This window comes from Homarus americanus, unplaced genomic scaffold (genome assembly GCF_018991925.1).
Source record: "Homarus americanus isolate GMGI-L3 unplaced genomic scaffold, GMGI_Hamer_2.0 scaffold48406, whole genome shotgun sequence".
NCBI lineage: Eukaryota > Metazoa > Arthropoda > Malacostraca > Decapoda > Nephropidae > Homarus > Homarus americanus.
In genome coordinates this window covers 2,312,221-2,332,930 of record NW_024753828.1, presented here as the reverse complement: position 1 = coordinate 2,332,930, position 20,710 = coordinate 2,312,221, and the positions used below count along the sequence as shown (strand labels likewise).

At 39.2% G+C, this 20,710-nt stretch overlaps 1 protein-coding gene across 3 annotated transcripts in view; it reads left to right on the top strand.

The window, feature by feature from the left end:
* The window catches only part of LOC121855582 (liprin-beta-1-like), a 214,986-nt gene that overhangs the window by 15,515 nt on the left and 178,761 nt on the right, over nt 1-20,710 (top strand). For 2 of the 3 annotated variants that reach the window (XM_042350612.1, XM_042350611.1), the window contains exon 4: nt 11,676-11,753. In XM_042350612.1, coding sequence (XP_042206546.1) covers nt 11,676-11,753 — 78 coding nt within the window. Of the gene's footprint in view, nt 1-10,329; nt 10,366-11,675; nt 11,754-20,710 lie in introns of those variants that run through there. The other variant, XM_042350613.1, reaches the window with a different exon arrangement.

The following is a 20,710-nucleotide window of genomic DNA, read 5'->3' as shown; positions in this document are numbered from 1 at the left end:
GCTGTAGTAAAATTAATATGGTTGTTTTAAGTAATTTTATTTAATGTTAATAAATGGAACAATAGAAGTATCTAACGATAATGGTAAAGAAAAAAGAGAGATCGCGTATGTAAGTGCGCATGCGCACATGTGAAAACATATCGTCATTACTTTACATAAGAATATGAAAGCAACACTTATTTGCTGTTCATATATATTTTAATTAATGTTTCTGAATTTGTTTTTATTGAATTAATGTTTGTGTGCAAAATTAACACTACAATTTATTAATAATACGTGGAATATTAAAACACACGAGGAGACAAGACGGCTGCCAGCATTGTTTATGTTAAAGCTTACAAAACCAGTGACTGATTGGTTCTACATATAAAACTGAAGAAAATAAGACCCTGATTGTAGCTGTAGTAAAATTAATGTAAAAAAATTAATATGGTTGCTTGAAGTACCTGTAATGTTATTTAATGTTAATAAATGGAACAATATAAGTAGCTAACCATTAATGGTAAAAAAAAGTGAGACTGTGCGTATGTAAGTGCGCACATGTGAAAACATATCGTCATTACTCTACGTGTACATAAGAATATGAAAGCAACACTTATTTATTGCTCATATATATTGAAGGGTTATATGTTGTACTCTGTATAGACAAGCAGAGAGAGAGCAGCCGAACTGCCGGATGTAAACAAACCTTAATTTCCCGCGGCTTTGTTGTTGTTGTTTTTTACGGGGATTAGCCCACCCGGGCATAGGTCACTGACCCACATTGGGGCCTGAGGGGCAAAAATTTAATACTCCTGTAATAATAATAATAATAATAATTCAGATAAGTAAAAAAAAAAGAAAAAAAAGCTGCTTATCTACGTCCCTATTGGACAAACTAAAATCGTTCCAGACCACGGGAGTTTCTGGACCACAGAATGCCGGACTAGAGAGGTACAACCTGTACTACAATTTCTTGGCCTGATATTTGCCCAAAAGTGATCTCTGAAATACCTGTAGATGAAGTTTGGGCTAATATATTGAAAGACTTAACATTCATTCCCTCGGATAGGAATGCTCACAAGTTTAGTTTTTTGAAGTTCAAATTTAGTGACAAAAAGTGTTCCTTATACCTATATGAACTTTCCCACTATTTGTCAGCTCCAAAATATGCTGACGTAAGTTATGAAATAAATTTGAAACCAGTTGCTTCTGCACTGTTGCTTGAAGAGTTCAAATTTAGGAAGATGGCAGCGGATGTTTGGTCTGCAATCATGATGTGTCAGTTATTGACTAAGTTTGTGCTGGACTATGAGGACAGTTCAGAAGTAGACAGGTGTTTTGCTGCTGCTATCTAAGGGATTCCATATTCCCTGTACAACTCATTTTTTGGAAATGTTGTTGAAAGCCTTAAAACTAAAAGCCCAACTAAGGAAACAAGCCACTACTAGTGCTTCAAGTGGTGGTGCTTATTTACTGCTATGTTCTTCCCCTCTTTCTCCTGCTTTGTTTGATGAACAAACATTAGTTAAGTATTGATCAGCTGTTGAGCAAGCTATTCATATTACTGTTCCCAGGAGTTCTAAGACCTTTTGGAAATTTAAAAGAGGAAGGTCTAACAGGGGAACAGGACCAGCTGCTAGGTTCAGTTATCAACCTAGAGGAACTTTAGAGGAGGAAACAATTCAAGACGTAGTAAGGGTGGCCATTTGTTCAGAAGTGAAAGGAGACCTTATTCCGCCACATCAGCGACCACTCCCTCCCAATGAAGCCAGACAGTTGGGTCGTCTGGGGGGTTGGGAAAACAGGTGGACTTCTTCCATACGGGCTTACAAGACAATCAAAGGGGGCCTCACATGGACTTGGTTGAGGTTCTCTCTGCTAGTGTTACCGTTACCAAAAAGGGGTCAGAAACCTCCCCCTTACTCACAGAATTTGTAATTCAACTTTTTAACAGAGGTGTGATAGAACTGTTGCAGTCAGAGAAGTGTTTCATGTCTCGCCTGTTCCCTGTCCCCAAGAAAGACAGCGACAAATTGGGGTGGATTTAGATCTTTCCTTCCTGAACAAGTTCATTACCAAAAGAAGTTTCAAGATGCTCACTTACGATCATCTGAGGCATCTACTTCCGCCCAATGCTTGGATCTCAAAAGTGGATCTCGAAGACTCCTATTATCACGTGCCTGTTGCTCCCAGGTACAAAAAGTTTCTAGTGTTCGCAGTGAGGGATGTAAGTTATCAATTCACAGTGATGCCATTCGGCCTGACAATTGAGCCAAAAGTGTTTACAAAACTAGCGAACATCCCCAGGGAGATCCTTGCGAAGGAGGGCATAAGAACTTTTGCTTATCTAGACGATTGGCTGATAGTGGGAAATTCTTTCGAAGACTGTCAAAAGGCGACCCAACGTACACTCGTAATATTTCAAAACCTAGGATTAAAGATAAACCAGGTCAAATCAAATCTCCTACCATGTCAGAAATTGGATTGGTTAGGTCTCCATTGGGACACCAATCAGCAGTCAGTCAGTCTACCAGAAGCAAAGGTAACAGATGTGATAAACCAAGTAAAAGCCTTTTGTGTAAAGCAAGAGGTTTCTTGGCACGATTGGGAAAAACTGCTGGGTATGTGGAATTTTGCCACCATAGTAGTTCCTTTGGGCATGTTAAGGAAAAAGCAACTAACTTATCTGGGGTCAAAGTTGCTTCACAGAAACAGAAATATTGCTTCCTCTCTCCCTATTCAGATCAAGAATCATCTGTCATGGTGGACAAATTTGGACAATCTAATCGGTTCACCTCCCTGGGTTCCCCCTCAAACAGACTTGGTCGTTTGTACGGATGCGTCCGAGATAGGATGGAGATACCATTCCTCAAAAGGAGAGTTCCGTCAAGGGAAGTGGAGCAACTCCCTTTGGGACAAACACATAAACATAAAAGAATTAGCAGTAGTCCTATTCTTTTTGTTGGCAAACCCAAATTTAAAAAACATGACGATTCTGTTTGCCATGGACAACTGAGCGGCAGTGCTTTGTCTGAATCATCAAGGCTCAACCAGATCTTGGCCCCTTCTAAAACTATCAGAAAATTTTTTCAATGTTTGTGTAACACAAACACTTTACTTCAAAGCAACTCACATACTGGGAGTACAAAACAATTGGGCAGATGCGTTGTCCCGTCTCAGGCCAGTATCAACGGAAACAGATGGTCCCTAAAGATATCGAAGTTCAAGAGTCTAGTGAGGAGGTTTGGGACTCCTCAAATAGATCTCTCTGCCTCACAAAACAATCACTAGATGCCAATTTATGCATCTCTGGAACGATCGAATCTTTTAGGAAATGCTCTACTCATAGATTGGAACCATTGAAATTCAATCTATCTGTTCCCACCTGTGAAAATGTTGCCCAAAGTGGTTCCCAAACTCAGATCCTTCCAAGGAAAGGTCCTCTTAATTGCACCATATTGGATCCTACAATCGTGGTGTTTCGATCTGTTGAGCTGGTGCCCACATCCACTACAATTGCAACAGGGATATCTAGAACAGGTACTGCACCCTCAGTTCGAGATATCCTTGGCACTTCACGCTTGAAGTTTCTCGAAAGATGTTTATATAGATTGTTGGGTAATTCCAATATAGTTAACCAAGTGATAGCAGGTCATAGACCCCAAACTTCTATGCAATATGAGAAAACTTGGAAACTTTTTCAACAATTTATCAGGTTAATGACTTCAATCACGTTGTTGGAAACAGTGGTGTTAGAATTTTTAGATTTTCTGTTCAGAGTTAAAGGCCTTCAAGAATCGACAATTGCATCTTATAAATCAGCATTGGTTGACCCTCTGGCATAAGGTTTTAATATTACTTTGAACCCAAGAATTTATCAAATGCTCAGATCGTCCTTTTTCATTCAGCGACCCCCTCGGCCTACGAGAATCCCACCTTGGTCTCTAGATAAAGTTACTAAATTTCTTATGGGGCCTAATTACAATATAAATCTGAACGAGGACAGATTGCTCCAGAAGGCAGCCTTCCTTCTAGCAATAGCAACAGGTATGAGGATCAGTGAGCTGATTTCAATTTCCAATAATCCATCATTATTGGTATTTTCTGAGGAAGATGTCACCATTTTTCCTACGGAGATTCTAAGAAAAATGAAAGGGAGGATTTTCAAGCTCAACCTATCAGGATAAAATGGCTAATGGATGAGACAAGGGTTCCTCATATATTGTGCCCAGTTAAGTTCTTCAAGAATGGTTAATCAGATGCCCTAATTGAGGCCCCTATGTATTCTCATCACAGGATGGTAAGAAATTGTCTCCTAGTCAAATGACAAAATATTTATCTCAGTTAATGAGTCAAGCAGACCCTGGCAAGAAATTTTTGGCACATGACACCAGGAAATCTGCAGGGTCTGTGGCCTTCCTGTGGCATATGACCCTCAGTCATATCAAAGAAGTGGACTTTTGGAAATCTTCAAAACCTTTCCAAACAGTTATCTTCATCTATCTCTGAAAGATGCTTCACATGTGGTGTTACTGGGGTCCCCTCCCCCACCTAGTCAATCTCAATACGCAATGTCACCTCCTCTCCACCTCCTGCTTGGGTAATCAAAGCTAGACGTCGTATTCTGGATTGAACAAAAAGCCGTTTTTTTCTATAAACCAGTTTTTGTGATATAGTCCAGAATGCGACGTCGACATCCCACCCATCTCCACCCCTTGAGAGTTGGCATTTGTTTACTGCTCGTTCTAGGGCAAGAGATGACGGTAGCAATGCGTGTGATGGAGGGTGGAGGGGGGGGTTAGAATTGCAATTAAATGCGAGGTAGCGACCTATCCTCCTAATATTATGTATTTAAGTAATTATTATGTTTTAATTGCCTGCATGTTGGCCTGGCCTGGCGAGTTAATGCTAGGCATTTACATACCTAGGTATAAAGCTAGACGTCGCATTCTGGACTCTATCACAAAAACTGGTTTTTAGAAAAAAAAACGGTCTTTTCCCTTTAGAGCACGAGGGTTGACAGACCTATAAATCAAGCCAGGTTTTATCATATGCCCTGCTGCGTTGCCACATAGCATATCGGTGACGCGATCCTTCGCAGCCTTGAACCTGGGGCCTGCTTCTCAGACTTGGAAATGTAGGTTCTGGTTGGCATTTTCTTCCAAAACAAACGTGTTTCGTCAGCGTTGAAGACCTGCTCTGGAAGATATCCATTTTTCTCAATAAATTTCCTGAATTCGTCCTGGAACACCCGTGCACCTGCCCAGTCCTTGCTGGAGAATCCGTTAGAATTCTGGCGGGAATGTCTCGGCAGCAACTGTATCTGAACTGGCAGCTTCACCAGTCATCTTTATGTAGTAGAAGTTATAACGACGATTAAATTTTGAAATCATCCTCGGCTGGCTGTAAAGGTATCTTCCTTCGATCCTTCACCCTCTTCTGCCTTTAAGTCGTCAAACAAGGATCTGGCTTTATGCTGGATAACCATAAGGCTCACAGGGGCACTGCGGTGATTCTGGCCCTCCATCCACATTGCCAGCATCTTTTCCACCTTCTCTATCACAGTGTTTTCGTAAGAATTTCGTTAATTAAATTTTTTTTCGTAAACCGAATTGAAGATTCTTATGGAAAGTAATTCGTTAATGAAATTTCATTAACCGAAGCGTTCATTAACCAAGTGATCACTGTATAGCAAATAGCATCCGATCGCATTTAAAGAAAAGCAAATTAATCTACGACTCTCAACATTGAATTACAAAGGGAAAATCTTGTCTAACAAATCTGCTGACGTTTTTTAGGAAAGTCTATGGGGTAGTAGATAATGACGAAAATTACGATGTTATTCACTTAGACTTTGGCAAAGCATTTGACAGAGTGCCGCATCAGAGGCTTCTGAGAAAGGTTAAGGCTCATGGTATCGAGGGGAAATTTTAAATTGGATAAAATCATGGCTCACCGATAGAACACAGAGGGTCAGTGTAGATGGTTTTAAATCTGAGTGGGGCTGTGTAACCAGTGGGGTTCCCCAGGGACAGTACTGGGCCCACTCATGTTCATAATCTACATAACCGAACTAGATACTGGGATCGGCAGTGACATCAGCAAGTTTGCGGATGACACCAAAATAGGGCGGCAGATTAATTCAGGGCAGGGTGCAAATGCACTACAGGAGGATTTAAATAAACTGCAGGAGTGGTCAGAAAAATGGCTAATGAAACTCAACATCAGCAAGTGCAGCGTACTTAATATTGGAAGAACAAATACTGTCAATGTATACAGCCTAAACAACATCAAACAAGAGAAGTCGACTTGTGAAAGAGACTTACAGGTACTCGTAAGCCCGACCTTCGGCCTAGAAAACAGTGCGTTAATGTTCGAAATAAGGCAAGCAGAGTATTAGGTTTTATATCTAAAAGTGTAAGTAATAAGACTGCAGAGGTCATATTGCAATTATATCTTGCACTAGTCAGGCTGCACCTTGATTATGCGGGTCAGTTCTGGTGCCCTTATTATAGAATGGATATCGAATCACTAGAGTCGGTGCAGCGAAGACGAAGAATGACGAAAATGATTCTGGGACTTAGAAACCTTCCATATCAAGATAGATTAAAGAAACTAAACTTGCATTCCCTAGAAAGATGGAGAGTGTGTGGAGATATGATAGAAGTATTCAAGTGGGTGAAAGGAATCAATAAAGGAGGTATAGATTAAGTTCTTATAATATCCTAGCAGGATAGGGCTCGTAGCAACTGATTTAAGTTGGATAAGTTTAGGTTTAGGAGGGAAATAGGAAGGAACTGGTTCATAAATTGGGTGGTAGATGAGTGGAACAAGCTTAGCAACTTTGTAGTAAGTGCTGGAACGTTGGAGAATTTTAAAAGGGGGCGAGATAGATTCATGGATGATAGAGTGTGGTAGTAACTCTCGACAGGAGCTGCCATGCACAGGCCAACCGGCCTATTGCAGACTCCTTATTTTCTTATGTTCTTATGGTAGGTGATGCAGATGGCCAGATTTGCCGAGATTTTCCCAGATAATTTTGCATATCTCGGCATTTCCAGAGTTATACTACGTAATACATTCCGAGACCATATCTATGTCTAGTTATATGAAATTCCAAGTTATCAAGTGCTGAGTTATCGAGGGTTTACTGTATGTGTGGGTGAAGAGGCCTCTAGCTGTGTTGCCACTCGCTAGCCCAGCCGCGCTCCCTCTCCCGATTTGTGGGCATGGCATACACATGGTAGTAGCCATATGTCTCAGAGTTAGGTGGGTTACTTCCTGACTGAACTGTGTCATGTGACCTAGAGGATGGTTTGAGTGTGGAAGGAGATTTTTTTTTTTTAACATTAAAATATGTGCTATTGTATTGTATGATGTGCTGTACCAATTTTATTGTTTACATACCATTTTTTTTTAAATTTTGACACATGCAATTTCAAATTTGTTCAAATATGGCTCACCTTGTGCTCACTAAATCATTTAGCTCTGAACCATATTGATTATACAGTATATAATTTTTTTTGTTAATATATCAAACATTTTCCTTTGAAATTGTTTATAATGAACTCATATAAAGGATGGAGTACAGGTACTGCACTCAGTGTTTACCACCCTGCTGTTTGAATCTGTTGTTTGACCTCCGAATTTCTCAGTCATCCTTCATTTAGCGATAATTTTGCTTAACCTTAGGTTTTCAGGAATGCGGGTGTATTCGCGAACATTAAAAAAAAAACAATTCTAGTCTTACAAACTGGCCATGCATGATATAAACAGGAAATAAATACATGTCCTACCACAGGTTGACAACACCAGGGAAGAGTCGAGAATATTCATGAAGTGGCGTGTGGGTGACACAGTAGTACAGGACACTTATTTTGGTGTGTTATTACTATTTACACTATTAACAATAATGATCACTGATCCAGTAATTGATCACAATACTAGACATGTGTTTGGGGGTTGGGAGGTAGAAACACTTGGCAAAATGAGTCAAGCCCAAGGGTGAGATTCCTACATCACAAGAGCTAAGAAGAGACTGGGAGGCTCTCATGTGTGAGTGAAAGACAAATTCTGTACATACAGTGGCCCCTCGGTTAACGAGCACAATCCGTTCCAGCAGGTTGCTCGTTAACCGAAAAACTCGTTAACCGAAACCATTGTTTCAATGGGTTTTTGGGTAATTGGTTCCAGCTCACCGAAAATTGCCTAAATTCAACAAAAAAGGTAGAAAAGTACACTTACTTTGAGGTGTGTATGTAGAAGGCTCCTGGATGATGATGATGATGATGAATTAGAATGGGGGTGGAGGAGAAGGAGAAGAGAAGGCATTGGGGTGGAAGAGAAGTCACCCCATGGCACCATTTCACCCATAAAATTTTAGTTCTCTTGGTGTAATTCAAGATTATTTTCTTTAAATCAACACTGCACTGCATTATATATTGTCAATATGTAAAATAAATTTCAAAATGACCAATAATTTGCTTGGAAACACAGAAAAAAAGCGTTTAGTTGAAGAGAGTCTCAAGCAAGATGTTACCTCCACTGAAAACAGAGAGAGACTAACGCCTGTCTGGTGTGTTAACAGGCTGGATGGCATGCCAGAAACTAGTTTCTTTACCTTCAATTATGTTCAATAATTGTTAAAATGACTAAAAAAGTTAATATTAAACTTTTAAAATTATTGAATAGTATAAACTTCTTGATATTTACTAAAATAGTAAGGAATTTAAGCCCTAAAACCGATTACTGTATTGGCGGACTAATACGACAGCTGGTGGACCGCCAAATGCAAGCGAAAACATATTGAAGTCGGCTCGTAAAAAACTCGTTAACCGAGGGATTGCTCGTTAACCGAAGTTAAGAATCTTATGGAAGGTAAATCCTGAACCGAAATCTCGTTAACCGAGGCGCTCGTTAACCGAGGGATCACTGTACTTGGCAACATCTAGCCAGGCCCACCCATTTTATTCAAATAAGTCCACGGAATATGAAAGCGTCATATGACGTGACCCAAAACCTAGGGGTTAAATGAGAGATACCTGTATGCATACAGAGTTTTGGTATAATTAAACTTTGATTTTATTACCATTATCTTACATGCTAACTAAGTTTCAATAAAACATACAGTAATTTGGGTTTTGTACCTTTGTTTTACACACACAGCCAAAAATAATGTAAAATGATAAATAAATACTTGACACTGAAATGAATAAACAAATGAAAAATTTATTGATCTTAGGAACAGGTGTACAGCAGACCCTGATTTACAGAAGGGCTGTTCCTGAAAACCATTTGTAAATAAGTTTTTCATAAATCGAAGCATATTATCCCATAGACAACCATTTTAAAATTTGAGATACTGACCTTGCTTTATCCTCTGCTTGGGTGATCGATCACATCTCTGTTATGCATTTCTGGCAAGTATTTGGTGGACAGTATATTGATTCCAGGATTTACGGTATCTGTACCTGCGCCAGTGTTGGTCAAGTCTGGTCTTGAAGGAGCTCACACTCGGTGCGGTCACAACGCTCTCTGGCAGATTGTTCCAATAGTTCACAACCCTCACCCGGAAAACGTTTGCCCTGACAATTTTTTGAAACTTGTGGCCTCTTCAACTTTTAGCTGTCGTTCGTATGAAAAAAATGACTTCCCAAAAATGCTACAAAACATGTTTTTAATGACAATTTTGGGTTATATAATGATTACTGTATACCCTAATAATAATCGTAAGTAACATATACAGTAGTACTGTAATAAACATTTCTAGGTTTTGTCAAATTGAGAGATGCACTACCTTACTCTACCGGGTACTCTTCACTGGATTTAGCAAAAATATAAATGCACACATGCTGGGAGAATACAATTAAACCTGGGAGACCACAGCTGTGCGTGATGAGGTGCAGCGGGAAATTGACTGATTGCGCCAGAACAATGATGCGAGGCCATGTAGGCAATACCAGAAACTCCTTTCATGGAGAGGAAGGCTCCACTAGATGGAGAAGCAAACACTGGCACAAATTCGTTCTGATAAATTGAAGTTCACCTGAAAGGAATAATGTTATAAGGAATGATTACTATATTGTATTGTACTGTATACTTCTATAATAAGATAGGTCCTTTGTATTCTTGAACACTACATATCATAAGTTTTGTAGAATGTTTGTTAACAATTGTCTCAGCAATCAGCTTGCACATGTTTTTTATGCAATGGACCATCATTTTCTTTGTGTTAATTGTGTTATATTTTGATACAGTAATACAATATTAAATGTTTAAACTTTCTGAAGGTGACTTTTATCGTTAACAAATATTGAGTCAATTTATATCCAATATGTCTGTGCAAAGGAAATCAAGTGATACAACCTAATGAATCCTTCACTGGTGAGTGCTACAGTACTGAATGTTTATTTTATTCATGTCATTTAAAATTAAATTTATTCATAGTTCACCAATAAAACCCACATGATAAGTTTGGAATCTTTAAATTTTGTGAATTTGACTCGAATGGCATACTAGATTCTATTTGTGTGTAGGAACACCACTGGAATATCAGAGTTATAACAGTTGACATACCTGTAAACAATGGCTACAAAGACATGGGAAAATGGTTTGTTGTACAGAAAATTGCAACTGCATGTTAAATCTTTGTGAATCTTGTCCAGGTAGAGTTACCATTCAGGATTGTTTACCACACATGATTTTCACTGTAGATTATTCCAATATGTAGATACAAGTTGTGGGTTCATGCAGTCAGGACCACTTTTGTTGGTGTTAGAGTATCTATCCAGGGGTTCATGCAGGAATGGTGGCCAACAATATACAGTATTTGATTGTCTCTGTCACACCAATACATCAAAGCCAATGTGCAATACAGTTTCATTATCAAGTTGATGGAGGATTTTCTCTCTCTCTCACTCTTGTGCAAGATAATCATGGTTTTTAACTCTAGCCACACTCTATACTGCACATTTATGGTACAGTACTGTATACTACTGTGCAGTATTGCAATACAGTATACAGGGTGTCCTCATTATACGTCGAGGATGTGGTGGTGATGGTTGGTGTTGATTATGGTGATTGTTGGTAGTGGTGATTGTGTTGATGATGATGATGATGATGATGTATTGGTGGTGATGGTGAGTGTTAGTGGTGGTGGTGAGTGTTGGTGGTGATGGTGATTATTGTGAGTGTTGGCGATGGTGAGTGTTAGTGGTGATGGTGAGTGTTAGTGGTGATTGTTAATGATGATGATGTATTGGTGGTGATGGTGAGTGTTAGTGGTGGTGGTGAGTGTTGGTGGTGATGGTGATTATTGTGAGTGTTGGTGATGGTGAGTGTTAGTGGTGATGGTGAGTGAGCGTCTGTGGTGAAAAGTGACCCATGTGATCAATTCGTACTATGTTTGTATATAACAGACTGAGTCCCATTATTATTCCTGATCCAGATATAATGGACTTTCGGCTTAAACGGATCAGCCTTCCTTCCATTTAGTCTATTATATCGGAGATTTATGTTACTGCAGTGTATATAAACCGCCTGCTTGGTGGAAATCTATATTGTCCAGCATGGTCCTGGTCCCAAGGTTGCCAGATATGACACGGTCAACCTGTATAAAATTTTTGTAGGTAGAATGTACAAGAGATAATTATTACTTCATCATTGCTTTGTTTTTTTGTGTTTCCTGCCTTCAGGATGAGGAGGACGTTGAGGATATAGCAGAAGAAACACGAAAGATTTTGTTGGAGTGGCTGAAGGGACAGCGCCAGGAGGTAAGTACAGTACCCAAGTTGACTTGAACCTTCCTGATGGGGTGCTTCATATGTGAGGTGTTATTGTTGTTTTTCAACTTGCAATTTCAGGTTAATGTACATAATTTATTTATTTATTTATTTTTTTAATGTTACATGGACACACATTCATTCATACAGAATGGGCAAAAAAATAAAATAAAATTAAATAAAATACAGTGACCCTCGTTTAGCGAACACCTGGTTAACGTAATTTCGATTAACGAACTGCCTTCCATAAGGATCTTCAATTCGGTTAACGAAAAAAAATTCGCTTAACGAACTTCTTACGAACCGACCTCAACATGTTTTCGCTTGCACTGACCGGGCAACCAGCTTTAGTATCAGTCCGCCAATACATTAATCGGTTCTAGGGCTTAAATTCCTTACTATTTTTGTAAATATCAAGAAGTTTATACTATTCAATAATTTTAAAAGTTTAATATTCAATTTTTAGTCATTTTAACAATTATTGAACAAAATTGAAGGTAAAGTGACTAGTTTAATGCGCGGCATCCAGCCTCTTAACACAGCAAACAGGCGTCAGTCTCTCTCTGTTTTCACTGGAGGTAACATCTTGCTTGAGACTCTCTTCAACTAAACGCTTTTTTTCTGTGTTTCCAAGCAAATTATTGGTCATTTTGAAATATATTTTATATATTGACAATATATAATGCAGTGCAGTGTTGATTTAAAGAAAATAATCTTGAATTAAACCAGAGAGCTAAAATTTTATGGGTGAAATGGCACCATGGGGTGACTTCTCTTCCACCCCAATGCCTTCTCTTCTTCCTTCTCCTCCACCCCCATTCTAAATCCCATCATCATCATCATCATCCAGGAGCCTTCTACATACACACCTCAAAGTAAGTGAACTTTTCTACCATTTTTGTTGAATTTAGGAAATTTTCGGTGAGCTGGAACCAATTACCCAAAAACCCATTGAAACAATGGTTTCGTTAATCTAATCTGGTTAACGAACGACCTTCTGAACGGATTGAGTTCGTTAACCGAGGGCCACTGTACTGTAATTATCATAAGGCAGCAACATAGAGGGAATAATTTTTTTATGTCCGAGGGGGGTGTCAGTAAGTCAACCTCCAACCAAGCTGTAAGCTGCATTATTGTTTTTTACACGTATTTTTGGGTGATGATACACATAATTTTTTTTTTCTTTTACTGTTATGTTACAGTTCACCCAGCTGTAAATGGGTACCTAAGTTTACAATTAGGGGAAATGAATGCGGTCGAGTGCAGTACTGGCCATGCTGCTTCTTGTGTTCTGAAGGCTTTGTATACAGTGTGTTGTATCCACACTGGCCCTTACAGGCAGTCATGCCTATGGAACCCACTTTCACTTTTCACATGCACACAATTGTTTATACAGAATGTGCCCCCTCTCTCCCTCCCTCCTCCCAAAAATTATCATCAGGTCAAAAACATAAAGAGATTAAACATTTATAATGTATGGGAGCCAGCACAAGAGAGTGAGGGAGAGAGGGAGTGGCATTCTCTCACAGCTCTGCTGTCTCGTGCTAGTGACAAAGTTGCCAAATGGCAATGGAGTATTTTTCCTTTTCTTTTATTTTATTGTTATTTTTATTTATTCCTTGCATTTACTCATAAAGTATATATTATTTTGTGAACATAGAATAGATTCTTCCACATTCAAACTATCCTCTGGGCGATGTGACATGTTCAACTGCTTAGCCTGGCAATCACCGGGGACGGGCAGAACCTCCCGCACATTCCACGTGGGTCGCACGTATTATGCCCTCCCATAGGGTAATATACCAAAGTTAAACTGTTTAATTAATTTTTTTCAGGTGTTTGGTAGTAAATTATGAGTCGTTGTGTACTATTTATCACTAGGTAGGCTTTGTTCTTGCTTTTGAACTGATATGGTGTTTTTGTGGTGCAGTATAATACTGTGGTGTTTTTGTCATTGGGGAACCAAGCGCTATTTTTCCCATACGTTTTATCTTCTATTTGAAATATGAAAATTCACCTAATGAATGTTTTTTGGGAACCTAACCCATTTATATCTTGAAGGATACCTTTGTACGAATCCGTCAGTGATAGAAGGTTATGACAGATAGAACTCTGCCCTCCCTTGTAGCATTATATAAAGAAAACTTTTGGTTCTATTTTCACTTTCATGGTGATAGTTCCAGGAAGGATGGTAGACTGATCATTAGATTGAATCTAGCCAGTAGTGTCAGTTTTTTTAGTCTAGACTGAAGGTTTAGTGTTGCACTCGTACACACATTTTGAGTTTCACCTTAAAATGGGATATTGGGGTTAATCCTTCATTTATCACAGGCAACATACCTGATAAGTCTTTACAGCCAGAATGAATACATAATTTGGTTGAAGAATATTATTAAATGGTCCTTGATTGCATGTCAGCTGGTGTCATGACTACTTCACTTGATAATAGTAATAGTAATGGTGTGTCTCTGTGTGTAAAATAATATATTATAAATGACAGACTCGTGACACAAAGATGACTGTTGTCCTAAACCACACTTAGCATATGTTTGCTCCCCACCTGGATGGTTTTGTATTCATCTATGCTTGTTGCCTCTTCTCTATCACATTCTTCTTGGCATGCTACTTCCGTATGAATGTTGCATCTTATACCCTCATTTGGATGTTGGAATGTATAGCATGTTTTGCAGTTTGACAGGAGAAACAGTTACAGCACGGTAAGTGCCTCACACATATTGTAATATGTACAGGACTATGCAGTAATGTGTAATCAAAATTATTTCTTTTCATATGCCTTGTTTTGTGATTCTTTATTTATCTTTTACCATTTTATTAGAGAGTGGGTCATGATTTTCCTACAGTCTGAACTCCTAATGAGGCTGTCCATCATTTCATTGGGATACTTTACCAGAGTAAAGCCTTATTCTGGCGCATAATACAATTTTTATAGAAATGCAGTTACATCCAGAGCCTATGATTTATGCATTTATTTAGTGGTAGACTTTAAGGACCAGTGAGTTGTTTTTGATCAGGGCCTGATTTGTAAAAATTTAACGAGTTGTGTGACTGCAGATTTGCGCAAAGCAACACAGTAGACCAATATACAGTAAGTCCTTGATAAATTCGAGAGGTGCGTTCCTGAAAACCATCGCATAAATCAAAATCACGTACAGTCAACCCTCGCTTTACGCGGTCCCACTTTACGCGTTTCCACGTTTACGCGGTACCCTGCCGAAACCGGAATGCTCACTTTCCGCGGTGTGTGTACACTTTTACGCGGAGAGCGGCGCGAGCAGGGTGCGCACAAGGTCGCCCAGTCATCAAAACATTACCGAGTTCTTCACCCACCACAGCCGGCCCAAGTCAGTGATAGTGATAATGATAGTGAGGATATGGACTTATATGGACTTTGAAGGGTTTGACAAAGAGGCCCTGCAAGCCTCTGTGGTGGATAGCGATACAATTGATACAAGTGATACAGGTGAGGGCCAATAATCTGCCCTCTGCCTTGGAACCAACCCCCCATCCCCGTGTGCCCAGCCATCTTTTCTACTAATGTAAGTGTTAAAAAACCTAATATTATTGATATTTCTCTTAATTATTAATTGTGTGTGCATACCATCATAAAATTAAGAAGTTATTTTTACTACAACGTAGGTATTGTGTCTGAAAAAGTGGAGTTTGGAGGTCGACCCGGTCTCTATTTCAATTAATCCCATATGTTATGTTGTTCACTTTACGCGTTTCTCACTTTACGCGGGCCGCCGTGGGTTGAATTAACCGTGTAAAGTGAGGGTTCACTGTATATCAAATACTTAGTTAAATGTGAACAAATTGGATATGTTCCATAACCCAAAATGAAAATGTTCCAGACCCATTTTCAAGACAAATAAACCATAAAGCAAATTAATACCTGTACAATATTATTTTTAAAATAATAGATAAAGCAAGTGTACAGTATAGTGTACTTAACAATAAAAGCAGATACTCAACTTGGGTAGTTGAGATAATGGAGGTGGTGGTAGAGGTTTTACATAGTGGTTGATGGTGTTAGTGACATCTGCAGAGTTATCAGGGTATAAATCCATATCAGGGAGTATGACATCTCACATAAGGCTGAATTTTGCTCACATTAATTGAATTCCTGGTAGGAATAGGGTCTTTGCATATGAGTGAATTTATATACAGTATGCTGAACTCGCATATATCAAGGACATACTAGTGATATCTCCGTTAGCTGGAACAATTGGTGCAGAGCACTTCTGGGAATGAGAGATTTCTGGGAAACGAGACGACTCTCTCAAAACAGGAAAATATCCCTCATCCCCGGAATTTGTCGGGTAATGGGAAAATTTTCTCTGAATTTTCCAGAAAATGTGTCCTTCGGAATATCGATCCCAAAGCTGGAATTTTCTGGAAAATTCCAGCTTTGGGAATGATTTTCCGAGAAAATTTCAATTCCGGCTATTGGAGAATTCCGATTAAGAGGGATTCCGGCAAACAGAGATATTACTACTGTACCTAAGGTGAGGAAAGTGCATTTCTGACAGTGCATGGGTCCCCTCTTCCGCAATGGAAATCTTTCAAAATGGGAAATTCAAAACAAGAATGTGCGGGCACCAGACGTAGGGCTGAAGTCAGTTTTTGCTTCTGGAAGCCATGCATTTTTGGACTTGGCTTCAGCTTTGAAACTGTCTAAAGGCTGTGGCTTCAGGGCCAGAGGCATGGCACTGGGGTTTGGCTTTAAAGCCACAGGCTTAGCTTTTGTATTTTCATCTTTACACAGACACACTGATCATACAGTATTGTGATGTCACATCTGAACTGATCCCTGACTTTTCTGTTCACACAGTGACCCGACCTGCTAAGAAAGCTCAGGTGTTTGATACAGCCTCAGTGACATCACAGCTGATCCATCTTATTTTTATTGGCCTATTCTCACAATGACCTGACCTAAACCTCAGACAAGTACTACCTCTTCCTTCCTGCCTCCTGGCAGTCATACTGTATTCATTAGTGTCATAATCATAAATTGAAAGCAAATCAGTATGGATTAGTGAATTTAGGATAAACAGTGAAGACATCTTCAAAGACTCCTGATTCATTGTAGTACAGTACAGTAGTTACAAAGTAGATGATACAATATGCCAAGTGGTCTGAGACAGTGTTGTATTCTATATACAGTACTGTTAAAGAGTGCATTATGCTTTAAAGGTTTATCACCAAAATTTACCTGCTGTGTGTTCTAGTATGGGTTTATAGTTTCTTTCACTAACCTGCCAGTTCTGTTCTTGTGTTGGCCATACTGTACCAGTATGTCTCGGGGAACAGGGTGGCAGAAGTTATGTTGTGTCTCAGCTTTGTACAGCTCATCTTGTTCAAATATCCTTATACTGTACTGCTATGTGTAGTTGTAGTGTATGAATCCACATCGATTCATTGGCTCCAAGACTCACGTATTCTAGCCATTTCATGGGCATACACTATTATTGTCTGGATTACCATGCCAGAACCTGAGGGTAATCATGAGCCTCACTGCAGTTATTCTATCTCTTACATTGGATATTACCAGTTAGTTTTTTTTTTTTTTTAGTTTAACAAATTTATTGACAAATTGGAGTACAGTTTGCCTATTCTGAGTACTTCAGTCAGGTCTTGACAGTGAGGGTGCTGTCACTTCTCACTGCCTTGCAGGACAGAGGTTCTCACACAAAGAAATGAACCATATTCATTACCAGTATACAGTATATACAGGTCAGATTCATGTGGGTGAGGTCACTGTTCACTGCCATGCAGGACAGAGGTACATACACAAAGAACTACATCATATTCATTAGCAGTATATAAAGGTCAGAGTCATGTGGGTGACATCACTGTTCGCTGCCACGCAGGACATTGGTTCATATACGTTGGACGTCATATTCCAATTGAGGACTAATCAGTGTGGCTAGCAAATTTGGGATAAACTGCAAGAATGTCGTCAAGCACCCCTGATTCAATGTAATAATTACAAAGTTCATGATAAAATAAGCCAGGTGGCCTGAAGTCTTTGACAGTGTCACGTTCAATAATAATTTAGCGTTCAAGTGTCTGCTTTAAAGGTGTATTACAAAGTTTACGTGTTGAGTTCCGATATGGGTACAGCGTCACTAACTTGCCAGAGGTGTCTGTATCCTAGCCTAATTCTGGCCACAACTACATCACATTGTCTGGTTCTGTCCTTATGCTGGCCATACCGGTACCTCTTGTCACAAAATTTGTCATATTTACTAATGCTACAACTGCCAGGTCTCTCCGCATTTCTCAGTTCTTCTAGATCGGAGTTCATGATTCAGACTTGGATGTTTTGAAGTACAGCATTGGACAGGCCAAGTTCTTGGTTAACGTTTTCTTGCTTGCCTCATTGGCGAGTCTATCAGCACAGTCATGATAAGTACTGTATTGTATTTTGTTTCTCATGGGACAGCTAGAATAATTCTGAACTTATGTGCATTTTAATATATCAGAGATCTCATGTAAGTAATGTGCATTGTTTTAACAACTTCAATAATAAGACCACAATTGGAGTTGTACCAACTACACAGTTCTAAGCGGGTGTAAGTCTGTCTATACATTGGCAGGCTAACTATTATAGACACTGAGGTATTTGAAGGAGTGGTATTGTTGTGTGTCTGAAGGTTTGATCATCTGAATTTGCAGTTACTACTGTAATATGTTTTTTAACACCTGAGTTTTCATGATTCTCGTAGGCTATTTATACAGGAGATCCCAAAGTTATGTATGTCTGACTTACGAACATCCACCGATAAGAAGAAGGTCCCCAAAAAGTATGTTATTTTAAGAATCTGACATGAGTACAATCGTTCGTAGTAATGTACAAGAACTAGTTTGCATTGCGGAGCGGCAGGTGAGGAGTGGAGCGTAACCCAGCCACGCGCCTTGAGGTAGCATCAGTATGCCTATTGCCTTATGCTTGTCTCAGTAACGTGTGTGACCAAGTGCAAAGTTTTTTTTTTAAATACTATTTTTTCTGCCCTCATCATGGCTGCCAAATGCAAATCTGATGCAAGTGATAGTAGTGCATTCAAGAAAAGGAAAACAATTACAGTGGAAGTGAATGTTTATGTAATTAAACTTTTTGAAAGAAGTGAAATGCCATCAGCCATTGGTAGAGCATTGGAATTCAGTCGGCCAACGATCGGATCAATTTTGAAAGACAAAGACAAGATTCTTGAACATGTAAAAGGATCTACACCAATGCGGTCAACTATGATATCAAAACAAAGAAATGGATTAATAATTGAAATGTAATGATTGTTAGTGATATGGGTGGAAGATCAAAATCAATGGCATATGCCTGTATGTCTAGATTTGATTCAGGAAAATGCGAGAAGCTTTCATGCTCTCTTGAAAGCTAAACATGGTGGTGAAAGTGATAAGAAAGATCTTGTCGCTAGTAGGGGCTGGTTTAATCGGTTTAAGGTTAGGGAAAATTTACATAACATTAAAGTGCAAGGTTAAGCAGCTAGTGCAGTTGCTTTAGCTAAAATAATTGAAGAAGGGGGTTATTATGTTGATCAAGTTTTTAATATCGATCAGATGGGTTTATTTTCGAAAAGGATGCCCGAATGTACGTACAGTCGGCCACAGGAATAAGTATGCACATTGTAGCTGTAAGGTCCGAAAATGGTCTGGTAACGTTGAAACTGTGCAGCCAGACGCATGATGAAACTCAGCTCCCCCCCCCCTGTTATCTCTAACTATTTTCTGTTTCCTCTTCTTTATTCTTCTATTTACTCCTCTTCTTTCCTTTACTAATCCAAACATCACTAAAAAAAAAGTAGGGTAAGAGAAAAAGTGGGGAAGGAGGAGGAGGGAGCTGTACGATAATTGCAATCCCATTTTGCAACAAGTTTGCTACCATTGGATACACTATATTACTTGTAATATAAGCACAAGATACTAGTAAAACATTCACAACAAATGTATTTATAACATATATGTAGGAATAAAACATAAGTTACAGGTCATTTTATAATTTTGTCTGTTCTGTTCAGGACAGTGTTACCAGACATTTTGTCTCAAACACGAATCGTAGGTGTATACTTTTTCTTGTGGCCGACTGTACCTTGCATGGCAAGAAAAAACAGCACCAGGGCATAAACCTGCCAAAGAGAGGTTGACCTTACTGTTTAGGGGCAACGCTGCAGGGGATTATAAACTCAAAAATTTGCTTGTCTTTTAGTCAGAAAATCCAAGAGCCTTGAAGGGTGTTTTTATGGCAGCGCTTCCAGTTATCTGAAAATCTAATAAAAAGGCTTGGGTAACGTTCGCCCTTTTTAAAGACTAGAACAGTACCTAAATCATTTTGTGCTTGAAGTGCAGAGATATTATGCTTCAAAGTTACTACCTTTCAATGTTTTATTGGTGCTTGACACTGCACCTGGCCATCCTGCATTTTTAGATGCTGTTCATCCAACCATTAATGTTGTGTTCCTACCTCTGAACACAACATCTGTTTTACAATCTATGGAACAGGGAGTTATTGTTTCGTTTAAAGCATATTACCTGAGAAGGACCTTTCCTCAAGCTATGAAGGCAACACAAAGAAAAGCTGGTAAGACTTCAAAAGATTTTTGGAAGTCATACAACTTGCAGTGAAAAATTGTTTAATTCATGGGGGGAGGTAAACGGTGATGCTGGTTGTAAATGGTGATGATGGTTGTTGTTGGTGGTGTATGGTGATGTTGGTTGTAGGTGGTGGTGCGTGATGATGCTGGTTGTAGGTGGTGGTGTATGATGCTGGTTGTAGGTGATGTATGATGAAGGTGGTTGTAGGTGGTGATGCATGATGTTGGTTGTAGGTGGTGTATGATGATCTTGATTGTATGTGGTGGTGTATGATGTTGGTTGTGTGATGATGCTGGTTGTAGGTGGTGGTGTATGAT